Below are 12,685 nucleotides of genomic sequence, written 5' to 3'. Positions count from 1 at the left end.
AAAACATACCAGAATTTAATACAAAAAAAAATCAAGTAAAAGAGCAACAATATGAATTTGCACTACCACATGCAACATTACTATATACGGGTGGGCAGAACTCGAACTTCAGCCACCTCCTCGTGGTGAGTTCTGGGTTATTCCCATCATTAATGTTTGGAAATAAGCAAAGAGCTGCAGATGTAAAACAAAATCTTTCTTATCTAATTAACGATCCAGATGAATCAGAAACAATGCAACTTCATTTTAAGAAATGAAAAAAGTAGGGACACATTTGTCCATATTTTAAGCCGCTGGTGGCACCTAAATGACTTGACTCATCAAGCTGAATTTTTTTTCACGTAAAATATAGACTTTTTACAGAAACAAAACCACATAGGATAACCATATTTCATAAAAGTACATATTTTACATTTTTTAAAACATTTTTTTTTAACAAAAATTCAAAAATTTTCGGCCGTTGGTGGCACCTAAAGATATTGACCAATCGACTTGCAATTTTCTACACATGATATGGAGCCCATTTCGCAAAAAGATATCACTAAGGGTAAGCTGAATTTTAAAAAAGTGGAAATTCGATTCATCCTATTGTATAACACCGAACGCCGCTACTGTAACAACCATAAAATCATCGTTTGGTCAACGTCAGCATGTTTATTTGGTAGCATTTCTGCCTTTGGTACAGTAGCCCACTGTCATTCCTAGTAGAAGCATATGTGGTTCGATCTCACGTTCTAACCTAAACAGACAGCAAACAAGAGGAAGAACGCAAAACTATTTACTTACTGTTGTTCTGAAACTTCCTGTCCTAAATCATATTTGGTAAGGATTTCTGTGTAGTTGAAGAAAAATGTTTGTGGAATCTTATTCTCGGAGCAGATGGTGACTGCAGGGAATGGAATCTCTGAGACAGGAGTCGCAGTTTCAGAAAATGTCACCATTACAGGAAATTCGTTCCATTTCATCAATACTGCACTGATCATATATCCACAGCCACAAACGCTCACCACTATTCCAATTACCCAGCATAATCTGCAATGAATATATTGCAGAAAAATACATAAATTGTGATGCACTCTTGACAATATTCGAAGTTACTGATTTTAGAGTGAGTATATTTTAACAAAAACGACAACTAAACATAATTTAAGTAAAGTTTTATTATATTGCAAGGTGTGAGATTTAGGGTTAGGAATTAGATTTCTGGACTTTCGGCATCTACGGCCATGTTAGCCCGTCATTATGACGGATGACTTCCCTCGGCGGAAAGGAAGGAAACGGCCTGGGACCTGTATGTTAGGTACCAACCCGGCATTTGCCTGGTGTGAATTAGGAAAACCCAGAAAAATCTCACTCAGCCTGAAATAGCTTTTACACTTTTTCGGCCGAGTGTTCCCACCGGGAATTGAACCTGGAACCGTTCGTACCAAAGACGTAATACAAAGTGTGGCAGTGGCGTAGCCAAGAGGAAGGATGATCCAAATCAAGCATCTCCTTCTTTAGTATAGTGACATCAAAAATGAATATTGTTTACATTTCCATGTTCCATTTGTGATCCTGAATGCTATAACGTTTTTTAAATAATTCATCAGAAAACAAGTATTGCCAATCGTGTTCAAAAGAACTCACTTCCCAGAAGCTCTATGTTTAAGTTACATGCAATGTTCTTTATCTTATGAACTCTTTCTCGCAAGCATATGCATCAAAATTCGTCATCTGCTGGTCCGAATAGAAACTATTAAAAGGAAAGTGGATCTCTAAGCTTCTAATGTAAAGTACGGGACAAGAATAAACGACCAAAAATGCCATTAGTTTTAATGGTATTTTTGGTCGTTTATTCTTGTTCCGTACTTTATATTAATATGAGTGGTCCCTGGCTCTATTCTTAGTGGGAGCGTTAACATTTTCCGCTGCTGACAACATAATACCTAGGCATTTACCTGAATTAAGAGGTATCGGATATCGATGCAGAAATTCAGAAATAATGGTCCCTGGGGACCGATGCCCTGACCATGCATCACCTAGTTCAACAAGCACCATCCGGTCTGTCATAGTTCTTCGTGGGCCGCCAGATAGTTTAGTTTAATAGTTCCTTCTATTTGTTAGCTAATTTCATCAGTATTTCATTATTACGTAACTAAAGAAAATTGAGAAGGATATGACTCTGGCCGGCTACATGGGATGCATTTCAGGCAATGACGCGTGGTCAGTGCGTCAGTTTGAACGCCATATTTCGTATATTCCCAGGCCAGTATGTGCAATACAATACCACATAACGCTTAGTATATATGGATAATGTGAAAATGGACTATAATATGGTTAGTTTCAAACTTTTAGCTCTATTTTTTCTATATGAAGGAAATATATATACAGCGGACTCTTTTTAATTCGAACTTGGATAATTCGAATTATTGAATAATTCGAACTAAAGTCTATTCCCCTTGAAAACTGTATTAAAAACAATGGTAAAAAATCGTGGATGAATCGAACTTTTGAATCTCCTGTTTGGATAATTCGAATTATTTACAGTGGGAAAATGTGTAGTGTTCGACAGATTACAACAGAATAATTCAATTCCAACTGGTTTTTGTTTATCTGTTATCTTATCCAGAGGCGACCGTGGGAAAGAGAAAGCATTATTTGTTTATACCACCTCCGCCGGATCCCCTCTCGCTCTAGCAGAAGGTGGTTGGTATGTATCTATCCTCCTTCTCAATAACCTGGAAGTGTCGATCCCTTCTATAGAAGTGTGAATGACCTTGAACCCTGTCCTCCAGTAGCAAATGACTTGTGCGAGACATTTGTGCAATTTCAATTAACTGAACTAAAAGCAGTGACAAAAATGTAAACAAATTAGTTTGTGATCTATTGGCGTGCATTATGCACAATGTCGAATCGCGGAGAGTATTCTAATTCCTTACGAAAATGTGGTGCTTTAAAAGGTAGGGTACACTGCATGTTAGTTTTTCATATACAGTACAGTTATCTTGTTTCCTTGGTTTTACTTTAAAATGAGAGTTTTTGGTTAATTCGAATTTTGGATAATTCAAATTTTTTTTCTGTCCCCTTGGACTTCGAATTAAAGAGACTCCACTGTATATATATATATATATATATATATATATATATATATATATATATATATATATATATATATATATATATATATATATATATATATATATAGTGTGTGTGTGTGTGTATTTCCTTCATATAGTTTGAAACTAACATATGTTATAGTCCATTTCCACATAGTCATCGCCATGCACGTACGCAGGAATTTATTTCGGGAGGGATCAAAGCATTTGGGGGGGTTCAAATTCAATTTGAGGATAAATTAGATTGAAATTTGTAAACTTGCCCCCAGAATTAGACTAAATATGCAAAAAAATCGGGGTTCGGACTCCCAAAACCCCCTGCGTACGTCCCTGGTCATCGCACAAAATATCATTCTCCTCCAAACGATTTTCAAATTCCTCAGCCACTCTTTGTTGAGAGTGTCACATCAGGCAGAAAGCCAACGTTTCACAGAATCCGAAGAACTAATGATCGACCTCAGAATTCAAAGAAAAACGCCTACTTTTCAGCAACTGCTTCATTTTGAGAAGAAGTCTGGCGGCGTGAAGTCAGGGTAATATGGCGCATGGGTAGATGGTATGGCAATTGGAACAAAAATCAGTATCTTCTGGACTTTTTGAGAGGGAGTATTGTTGACTAACAGAAGGAAACCTTTGCTTATTATGCCACACGAAACCACAACATACGTTTACACACACATGTGTAACAATATGGGAAAATCGTCTGGTATCGGACAGCGGGTGGTATCGGACAAAAGCAGTTTTGAGTTGGTCGGAATGAATTAGCCAAACCCACGCCATAGTGGATTTGTCCGATGAACGGTGTATCTCGTGCTTCAAGGTTTTTGCATTTTTGCGAGTAATCAGGTGCACAAAGATAGATTTGTGTGGCTGCAACTTCTCACAAAGTGAATGTATTGATATATTATTGCTATCACAGCATTTATTAGGGTGTATATATAGTATAATTTAGGCGTATAGTTGCATTTGTGTTGTTACAAGCCGGTAGTTAGCCGGCTTCAGCCGGATTCAGCCGGAAGTGTTGTAATTTATCTCTCTTGGAGGCGAAATAGTGTGATTGGGAACGGCCTTACTCTGAGGTGAATTTTTTTCTATACTGCGACAACTGATTTAATAGAGCTTTGTGATTGTGGAGGAAAAAGAAATCAGTAAAATAGAAAAAATAAAATTCGAAATTTTAATGGAATCATACGTTTCATAACGTCAAATAAGTTACTTTGCAATATCTATTCATCTGTTTCTCGATATGAACATAGATCTAGACTCTATTAAGTATAATATATCGATCAAAGATATTAAACTTAAGATTGTATTTAGTTTTATTACGGTCGAATGGATAAAATTACGAAGGGAAAGATTAAAAATTTTGTCAAACTAAATTGAAATAGTCCCCTGTCCCTTTCATTTTCTGAAATAAAGACACATCTACTGATGAAAAAAAAAAAAAAAGAGGTTGAGTTTGAGCTTTGATATTTTGTCCTTGTGCACGACCGAGGTTAAGAAGGATGAGAGCTGTTATTAACTTGGGCTTCGAACTACAAAGAAAAGGAAAACGTTTCCAGACCTTTATTAGACTTACGAGCTAATAGAGGTTTAGATTTTTTTGAAAAGAATTAGTAATCAAGTTTGTATCCATACGGTTAAGAACATTCTTACAGGACCTTACCTCTCCACTAGATGTCTCCCACGCCCCAGGTATTGAAATCCATGCAAACTGGAACGCTCTAAATATTCAAAAAGAATTTGTACAAATAAATTGTTAGATTCCATTGTTTTATTTCAGAACTCACAAAGCAACATTTAATTGCAGTACTACTGTATCTACCGATATTTCAAGTCTTGGCCACTAGAGTTTCTCATATAATATTGATGTCAGAGAGAAGAAATAATCTTTCTTAGAATAGTTAATTTAGAACGGCTTCTAATTAAAACAATTCAACCTGTCAAAATATCTACATGAATCCTTGAATCATATTTAATGTTTGCATCTGAGTATACATTCATTTTCTATGTCGATATTTCCTTCAATCAATACTTAAATGAGTACCAACAGCTGAAGTAACTGTGTTCTTTAATAGTCTGAAAAAAAAAAAGTCAACAATTGCAGTTTCTAGTGAAATAACTGAAATACAAAACTTAACGTTCGTAGTAAAATAAAAAGATCTGTGGAGTATACTACAAACACACCTGCAATAATAATAATGAAAAGTTAACTACGTACATATTTGCTTTTTAAACTATTTCTTCTAATGTTATATTATCATCGTAATTAAGAAGTAAAAACATAAGAAGAAAAAGAAAAAATCGATACTTTCTGTAATATAGACAATTGAATTAGTGACACAGTGTATTTATTATTAAAAACAGTGTTTATTATTATTATTATTATTATTATTATTATTATTATTATTATTATTATTATTATTATTATTATTATTATTATTATTATTATTATTATTATTAAGTTCGAGATTTTCATCAGCTTATCCTTCACAAATTCGAATCCTAACCAACAACAGTAATTTTTAACTTTCCCAGAAAAGATGCCTCGTTTAATGGACTTTTTTTTTTTATTTTTAAAGAAAACTATCCTGAAATATGATCTTAAAAAGGTGATGAACTTGGCCATTTGTCCTTGAGTTATGTCAAACCAAAATTAATAGATTTCACTGAGAAGTCTGAAAGAAAGTACACGCAACATTTCATGAAAAACGTAATTTTTAGGGAATATCTGACAATTGTGTTCTGCGACAATTACGATTATGTGAAAATCGGAGACAATTGGAATCACTTCCTTTTGATTAAGTACAAATATGAATATCCGAAAGCGCCTGAAGTGTTTTTCTTTTTTTTTTCTTTTTTTTTTTTTACTTAACCCTTTCAGCAGATATCCTCACAATTGTGAGGGCTATTTTCACTCTGGTAAGAAATGCCAATCAAAGGATTTTAGTGCACAAATTAGATACAAGCACATTTATGTCTGAATGTCAAGTTGTCAGGTACTGAATAGGCGTCTGTTAAGTATATTGGAAATCACAACGTTTATGAGTAGTGTTCTGCGGAATTGAAGAAAGCTCTCGAGAAAAATAGTTTTGAAAGTCTATTGCTCATCGTCTGAAGTGTTTTTTGTAAGTATATATGATTTTTGTTGTGAATTAAGATCTATTTCTTCATTAGGGTAATTTGTTATGTCTGCAAGGTAATTATCAGATTAGTGGGAACGCTGTAAATTTTGGCCATCACAATTGTGAGGGTAGCCAGTAAGGGCATACTTTTTTGTTTCAGAAATCTATTTTTTCTTTGTTTATGAGAAAGCAGATTTTATAGTATCTTTTGAAAACAACAGAATGAATATTGTTTTTATTATTTGCAGGATTTTTTTTTTTTAATTCTGCTACTAGTACAAATTCAGTAATTTCGCGTAATTCAGTAAAATGTTTGTATTTGTTTTGGGCAGTCAGATAAAACGTAAAACAAATAATGTTTGACGGAGTCTTAGCACTGTGCATTGAAATGCATTGTAATTTCTTCTCCGTAGTAGTAGTAGTATTCGAGGTCTTCTCACCTAGTTGCTTTTGATTGGTATATAGTAAATATTTCCTCATTCACACGACTATTGCAAGTTGAAACTATAACCACCGAAATAATAACTTTTACAACAGCATGCCTCTGCAGTGATCTGGAGTATCTACCACATATAACAACTCCAGATTAGTGCTGTTGAATTTTTGTGACATTTGCGGTTTTCGGTTTTTGAGAAAACCGGTTTTCTGAAAACCGAAAACCGCAAATGCGGTTTTCAAAACCGAAACCGCAAAAACGGTTTTCAAAACCGAAACCGCAAAAGCGGTTTTCAAAACCGAAACCGCAAATGCGGTTTTCAAAACCGAAACCGCAAATGCGGTTTTCAAAACCGAAACCGCAAATGCGTTTTTCAAAACCGAAACCAATGTTTTTAATTACACCTTTTAACAATTGTGAAAGCATCTATCGATCGAGACAATTGTATTGATTTATGTTTGTGTTTCAACTTTTTTTTATTTGCTCCCGTTTCCTCCCACTTTCTTACGGTTTATAACTCCGTAAGTACTGATGTGAACTTGTGTGTTACAAATACTGACCTGGGATCATTTGCACTTTTTTTTTAGTTACTTCTTTGATGACACTTCCAAGGTACTTTTCGGTTGCAGGGAAGCAAACTGGACCCCACCTGATTTTTATATATTTTGTAAAGTAGAGCACGAGGAACACGAATCTTAAGGAACTTTGACATTCCGACTTCCCGAACTCGAGATACTAGAACTTATACAGTAGTTTTACATAGTATGTATAAAATTAACGAAGAAAGTTCTGTCGCTTTTTGACCTATCACCTTAGAACATCGATATGTCACCTAAGACAAGGGGTGTAGCCAGCAGGTTTCTGTAGGAGGGGCCCGTCGTTTTTGAAGGGGGACAGCTACAATCTAAAAAAATGTGTTACAGCTAGTGTTTTTGAAGCCTGAAAAAAACTGGAAAATTTTGGTTTCCTTCCGGAAAACTAAAAACACTGTTTTAGCTTATTATTATTATTATTATTATTATTATTATTATTATTATTATTATTATTATTATTATTATTATTATTATTATTATTATTATTATTATTATTAATAGTAATTTCATAAATTATATTACAGATAGTTTGTATTATGTTTAACCAAGAACTACTGCCCCCGACCAAACATTATACCTTTGTGCATAACTATTTCAATACACAGAACCGATCTATATAGGTAAACAAGAAAGTTCTATCGCTTTCTCACTCACCACCTCCGGACATTCATATGTCACCTAACGCGTATCTGGAAGATCAAGAATAGATCGACAACCTTCTGCAAACGTTCTGGAAGGCCATTTATTCCATCGCGGTAGAGGTTGGTGTTCCGTGAAGTGAAGAAGTTATCAAGTGCATTTTGCACCTCTACTTGGGATTTGAGCTGGCATCCTTTAAAGTGATTGTCCAAGGAAGGGAACAGATGATAATCGGACGGTGCAATGTCCAGGGAGTATGGCGGATGCAATAGTGTTTCCTATCCAAGGCGTAAAATGGTGTCCCGGGTCATCCTAGCCACGAGGGGCTTAGCGTTGTCCTGTAACATAAGGACCCCTTTGGGAGTTTTGAGTTTCTCTTGAACACGGCTCAACTGCTGACAGTACACAGTTGGATTGATGCGATGACCAGCTGGTAGCAGTTCCCGATGCACGATGCCACGAGCAGTTCATCAACACACAGGAGGACTTTCTTCTGGTGTAGTACTGGTTTCGGCTGTCTTGGAACCGTTCATGGGATGCTAACCAATTATGACGGCGCCGTGGAACTTCGTACAGGACCCATTTCTCATCACATGACAACACCTTGTCCAGAAATGGCTCCTTCCTCAGACGAGACAGCAAAGAAACACAGGTGTCTGCTTGCGTTGCCTTTTGACCCGGAATCAAGTTATGTGGGACCCATCGACCCAACTTCTAGTGTTTCCTCAGTTGAAGGTGCTGCTGAATGGTTTCGCCACTCACACTGAATTGTCCCCATGCCGTAAGCGTCGGTGGACCACAAATGGGCAATTAGCGACATCACGCCAAACATTGGCGGAGCCGCAGCGACGATCCCCGGTGGCCCCTCTACCGTTTTGAAAATTATGCCACCAGCGGCAGAGATGCGACAAAACGCCAATGAACCACAAAATTACTCCCCCAAAATGTTAAATCGGCTATATGTGTGATTTAGTTACATTAAGGTGAGTCTAAAAAACACTTTTAAAAAGTACCAAAAAATTACCCCGAAGGGGACTCAAACCACCAACCTTATGATTACTAGGCAAGTGTTCTTCCTACTTCGCTACGATGGCGATGAAGGAAACGTTGCTTGTAAAGGGATAAATCGTTAAGATCTTTTTAATTTGGTCAATCACAGTGCTCCTTTAACCGTGTATATTCGACGATAACTGTTTGGAATTAGATAAAATGTGTTCGCCATGTAATTTTGTAACAAAATGACGTGTGTCTATTTACTTTATTTCATAGTTCTCGCATACTCACTTTCTAATGATCGACGACAGTTGTCATCTAAATTCATACAATTATAGCACTTATCTCAAGATTTTTCACGTCATGATGTTGAGGCAGAGGTTATTCTTGACCCTCGGAGCTCACTTTAGGAACAATTCGTCAGCAAAAAAGAATATATAATAATAACCGCATGCACATGACTGGCGACAGTTCGTGTTGGTCCCTTCACGATTCTCCGCGAAGAATCTGAGAAGTGCGGACCAAGACGAAGTTCTCGCTGGTCGCTGCTACGCGGTGGTACTTCAACACCCCGACGCGAGATTATTGTTTCGACTCGACGAAACCCGGCCGCCAGTTAGGGCCAACTATCGCAGACTTACGCAAAAAGCGACAGAACTTTCTTGGTTACTTTTATACATAAGACTGATTTTCTTTGAAATTGCACTTAATTTATTTTAAGATTTTCTGAAAAAATGTTTATTTATTATTCGTGACTAAAAAGATATAATTATTTTATTAACAGCTATATCTTACTTCCTGTTTTACACGAAATAGCATTTTAAAAAGCGAATGAAATCCAAACTGAAAAACTGAATAAAAACGTTGCTTTTCACAAAATTTTCCATCTGATAAAAAGTTTTCTTGAAACACTAATTACAGCATATAAATAATATAATGTACTTACGATTTAGTATTGTGACAATTACGCTCAGACACTCAATTAATTGTTCATATATTCAAATTAAAACATCTTTATATGTAAATTCAATTTATTTTAAAAAAGTCAAGGAAAATTTTATTTTGTTTCATTTAGCAGCCAAGCGAACCTCTTTCATTTGTCCCAGGTAAAGAAGTTTCTCTGCTTTTCAAAAAAAAAAAAAAACATAAGACGGTAACCGCACTAATAGACCACCCACCGTTCTACCTCGCCAGTCGATGGTATTGTTACTCCAGCCATACTGTCGCACTACCTAAGTACCTCGATATCGCAAATATCACGTCACAGACACACAGGAACCAAAATTTTTTATCTACAATCTTCGCAAGTGCTTATGAAACGCTTTAAGGCTGTTGCTACCTCTTCGCTGAGTCGAGTTTTTCCCTATCTAATAACATTGGAACTCTTTTCGTGTTTTTCTCAGCAACCAATGAACAAATCCTTACAAAAATTTGCATGGAGTCAGGTCGATAATAAAGGATTCATTATATGAGCTTATAATTTTACTAAAAGCCTCCAATTAAATTATTCATTCCCCCCTTTTTTCATGTGAAGATTTGCAACAACGCATTGAGGACACTGCGTTCTCTCTTCTAGCAGGTTGCGGCGAGTAACTGAGGGTTACTTTGAAGTTTCAACATTGTCCACAGCTGTGAGGGGACCCTTTTCAACAATGACATATTTATGGCATTTCAGTGAGAAGGCGTTGAAGTACGTTTTCTTTGCTGAAAGCAGAAAAAAATAAACACAGCGAGAACAGATCCATTCTTCTTTACATTAGCTTTCCCCCCGTCAAGTATAGACAGTTATAAGTAATTAGAAGCGAACTGTCTCTATTGAATAAAGATACATTTAATGTATACGAAAGCGAATGTCACTTTATGACTATTATTATTATTATTATTATTATTATTATTATTATTATTATTATTATTATTATTATTATTATTACATTTTTCAAAACATTAAGAGACATACCTTTCTTGACTCCAGTGCCCATTTTATCTATATATGAGGTATTTATAATAAACTTCTATACTGCTAAAAGAAAAGCTACTTTTATAGTGACGTATTATTTGTATTTTATTTATTATATTTCAATTTAAAATAAAGTGTATCGTTTGTAACAACGAATAGTGCTCAAAACAGCACCTATTACCAGTCAACTATAGATTTAGATCAAACATAATAATGGACAACAACACCAATATATTGTATACATTTAGACCCTATTGGATCAAAATATGCAATCTATTTCACACAAAAATTTTCTTGTAGGCCTTATATCTCGAGAACTACATATAGCGTACCCAAACTATGACTTAACTTAGTATGATGTGCTTATTGCGTAAAAAATACAAAAACTCGATTTAAGGACCATTTAAAAATTGTGTGGGCCCTGATCCACAAAATTCAATATATTACATTCAATCAAAAATTTTCTTGTACGCCCCATATTTTGACAATTACAAAGTGTGTGGCCAAACCAAAACTAACAATTTACTCAGCATGATGTGCTTATTGCGTAAAAAAAAAAAAAAAATATTCAGCTGCCATTCAAAAAATTTGTGGGCCCTGATCCAAAAAAATCAATTTCACCCATTCAAACATTTTCTTGTACGTCCCATATTTTGAGAACTACATATAGTATAGCCAAACCAAAAAGTAACAACTTAGCCCGCATGATGTGCTTATTCCGTAAAAAATACGAGAACTCGATTTAGGGCCCATTCAAAAATTTTGTGAACCCTGATCCAAAAAATTCAATATATTTCATACAATCAAACATTTTCTTGTAGCCTTATATCTGGAGAACTACAGGTAGTGTAGCCAAACCCAAACTAACAATTTACTCAGTATGATGTGCTAATTCCGTAGAAAATACGAAAACTCGATTTAGGAACCGTTGCTAACTTTTGTGGCCCCTGATCCAAAAACTAATTATTTGGCAAGATCGAAATATTTTTATGCATTTTTGGATCATTTTTAAAATTCTTAGTCAAGATCGCTATCTTTTGATCCATTTTTTGGATTATTCCTAAAATTCTTGTTTTTATATGTATTTTTATATTTATATATAAGGTGATACAAAGAAAATTTAGGGAATCAATTGATCTGATTGAAGATTTGTTTAAATCTATTTGTAGAATCTTTTAGATTTGTTAACTATATTCCTGTTAACTGCAGATTTTTTTTAAAAAGATCTCTTTTTAATCTACATTTGTATTCTTTCTTTACTCACTCATGAAGTATATCTATAACTTTTGTCAATTTTTAAAGTTGCTTCTGAATAAGTTTCGAGAGTTGTCCGCAAAATTTCGTTAACATCTTATTTGAACTAACGTAACACTGTAATCTCACTTTAATTTACCATAGTATATTTTCTTTTTTTCTTTCTTTCTTTTTTTCTTTTTTTCTTTTGCGTAAAAGTAACATTTGAAACCGAATTATTTCTTTAAAATTTATACATGAAATGGAAATTGTTTTTTAAAAAAACTATGACATACTCATTGTATAAATAAATGTGAAATATTAGTGTTTGTTTGATTTATTTGTATTGATTGAAGTCAATACTTCGAATGTAACTTTGACCACTTATCAACAAAATTAAAAAGTCATAGACCAGTATAATTTAAGCAAGTTACTTACTTGATTTGAGACATAATTTTGGAGGGGAAGAGTAGAAATTTTACTGATAACATTTTTTTTATTTAACTTTTCCTGTATTTATGTTTAGCGTGGCCTTGTGAATTTTGTTTACTTTTTTTTCAATGTAGAAACTTACCTAGGGATTTTGGAGTATGCTCATAGATATTTAAATT

At 34.7% G+C, this 12,685-nt stretch overlaps 1 protein-coding gene across 1 annotated transcript in view; it reads right to left on the bottom strand.

Moving 5' to 3' along the window:
• LOC145665453 (pickpocket protein 28-like) overlaps positions 1–10,863 on the bottom strand; it is a 66,446-nt gene extending 55,583 nt beyond the window's left edge. Inside the window, exons 1-3 of the mRNA XM_081732761.1 lie at positions 10,842–10,863; positions 4,765–4,822; positions 787–1,032 (exon numbers count right to left, since the gene is read on the bottom strand). Coding sequence (XP_081588887.1) covers positions 787–1,032; positions 4,765–4,822; positions 10,842–10,863 — 326 coding nt within the window. The remainder of the gene's footprint in view (positions 1–786; positions 1,033–4,764; positions 4,823–10,841) is intronic.
• Positions 10,864–12,685: the final 1,822 nt, after the last annotated feature.

Source organism: Thermobia domestica, chromosome 11 (genome assembly GCF_964235325.1).
Source record: "Thermobia domestica chromosome 11, izTheDome1.hap1.1, whole genome shotgun sequence".
NCBI classification, from domain to species: domain Eukaryota; kingdom Metazoa; phylum Arthropoda; class Insecta; order Zygentoma; family Lepismatidae; genus Thermobia; species Thermobia domestica.
The sequence above is the reverse complement of the archived record's forward strand: the minus strand, read 5'-3'. Positions and strand labels throughout refer to the sequence as shown.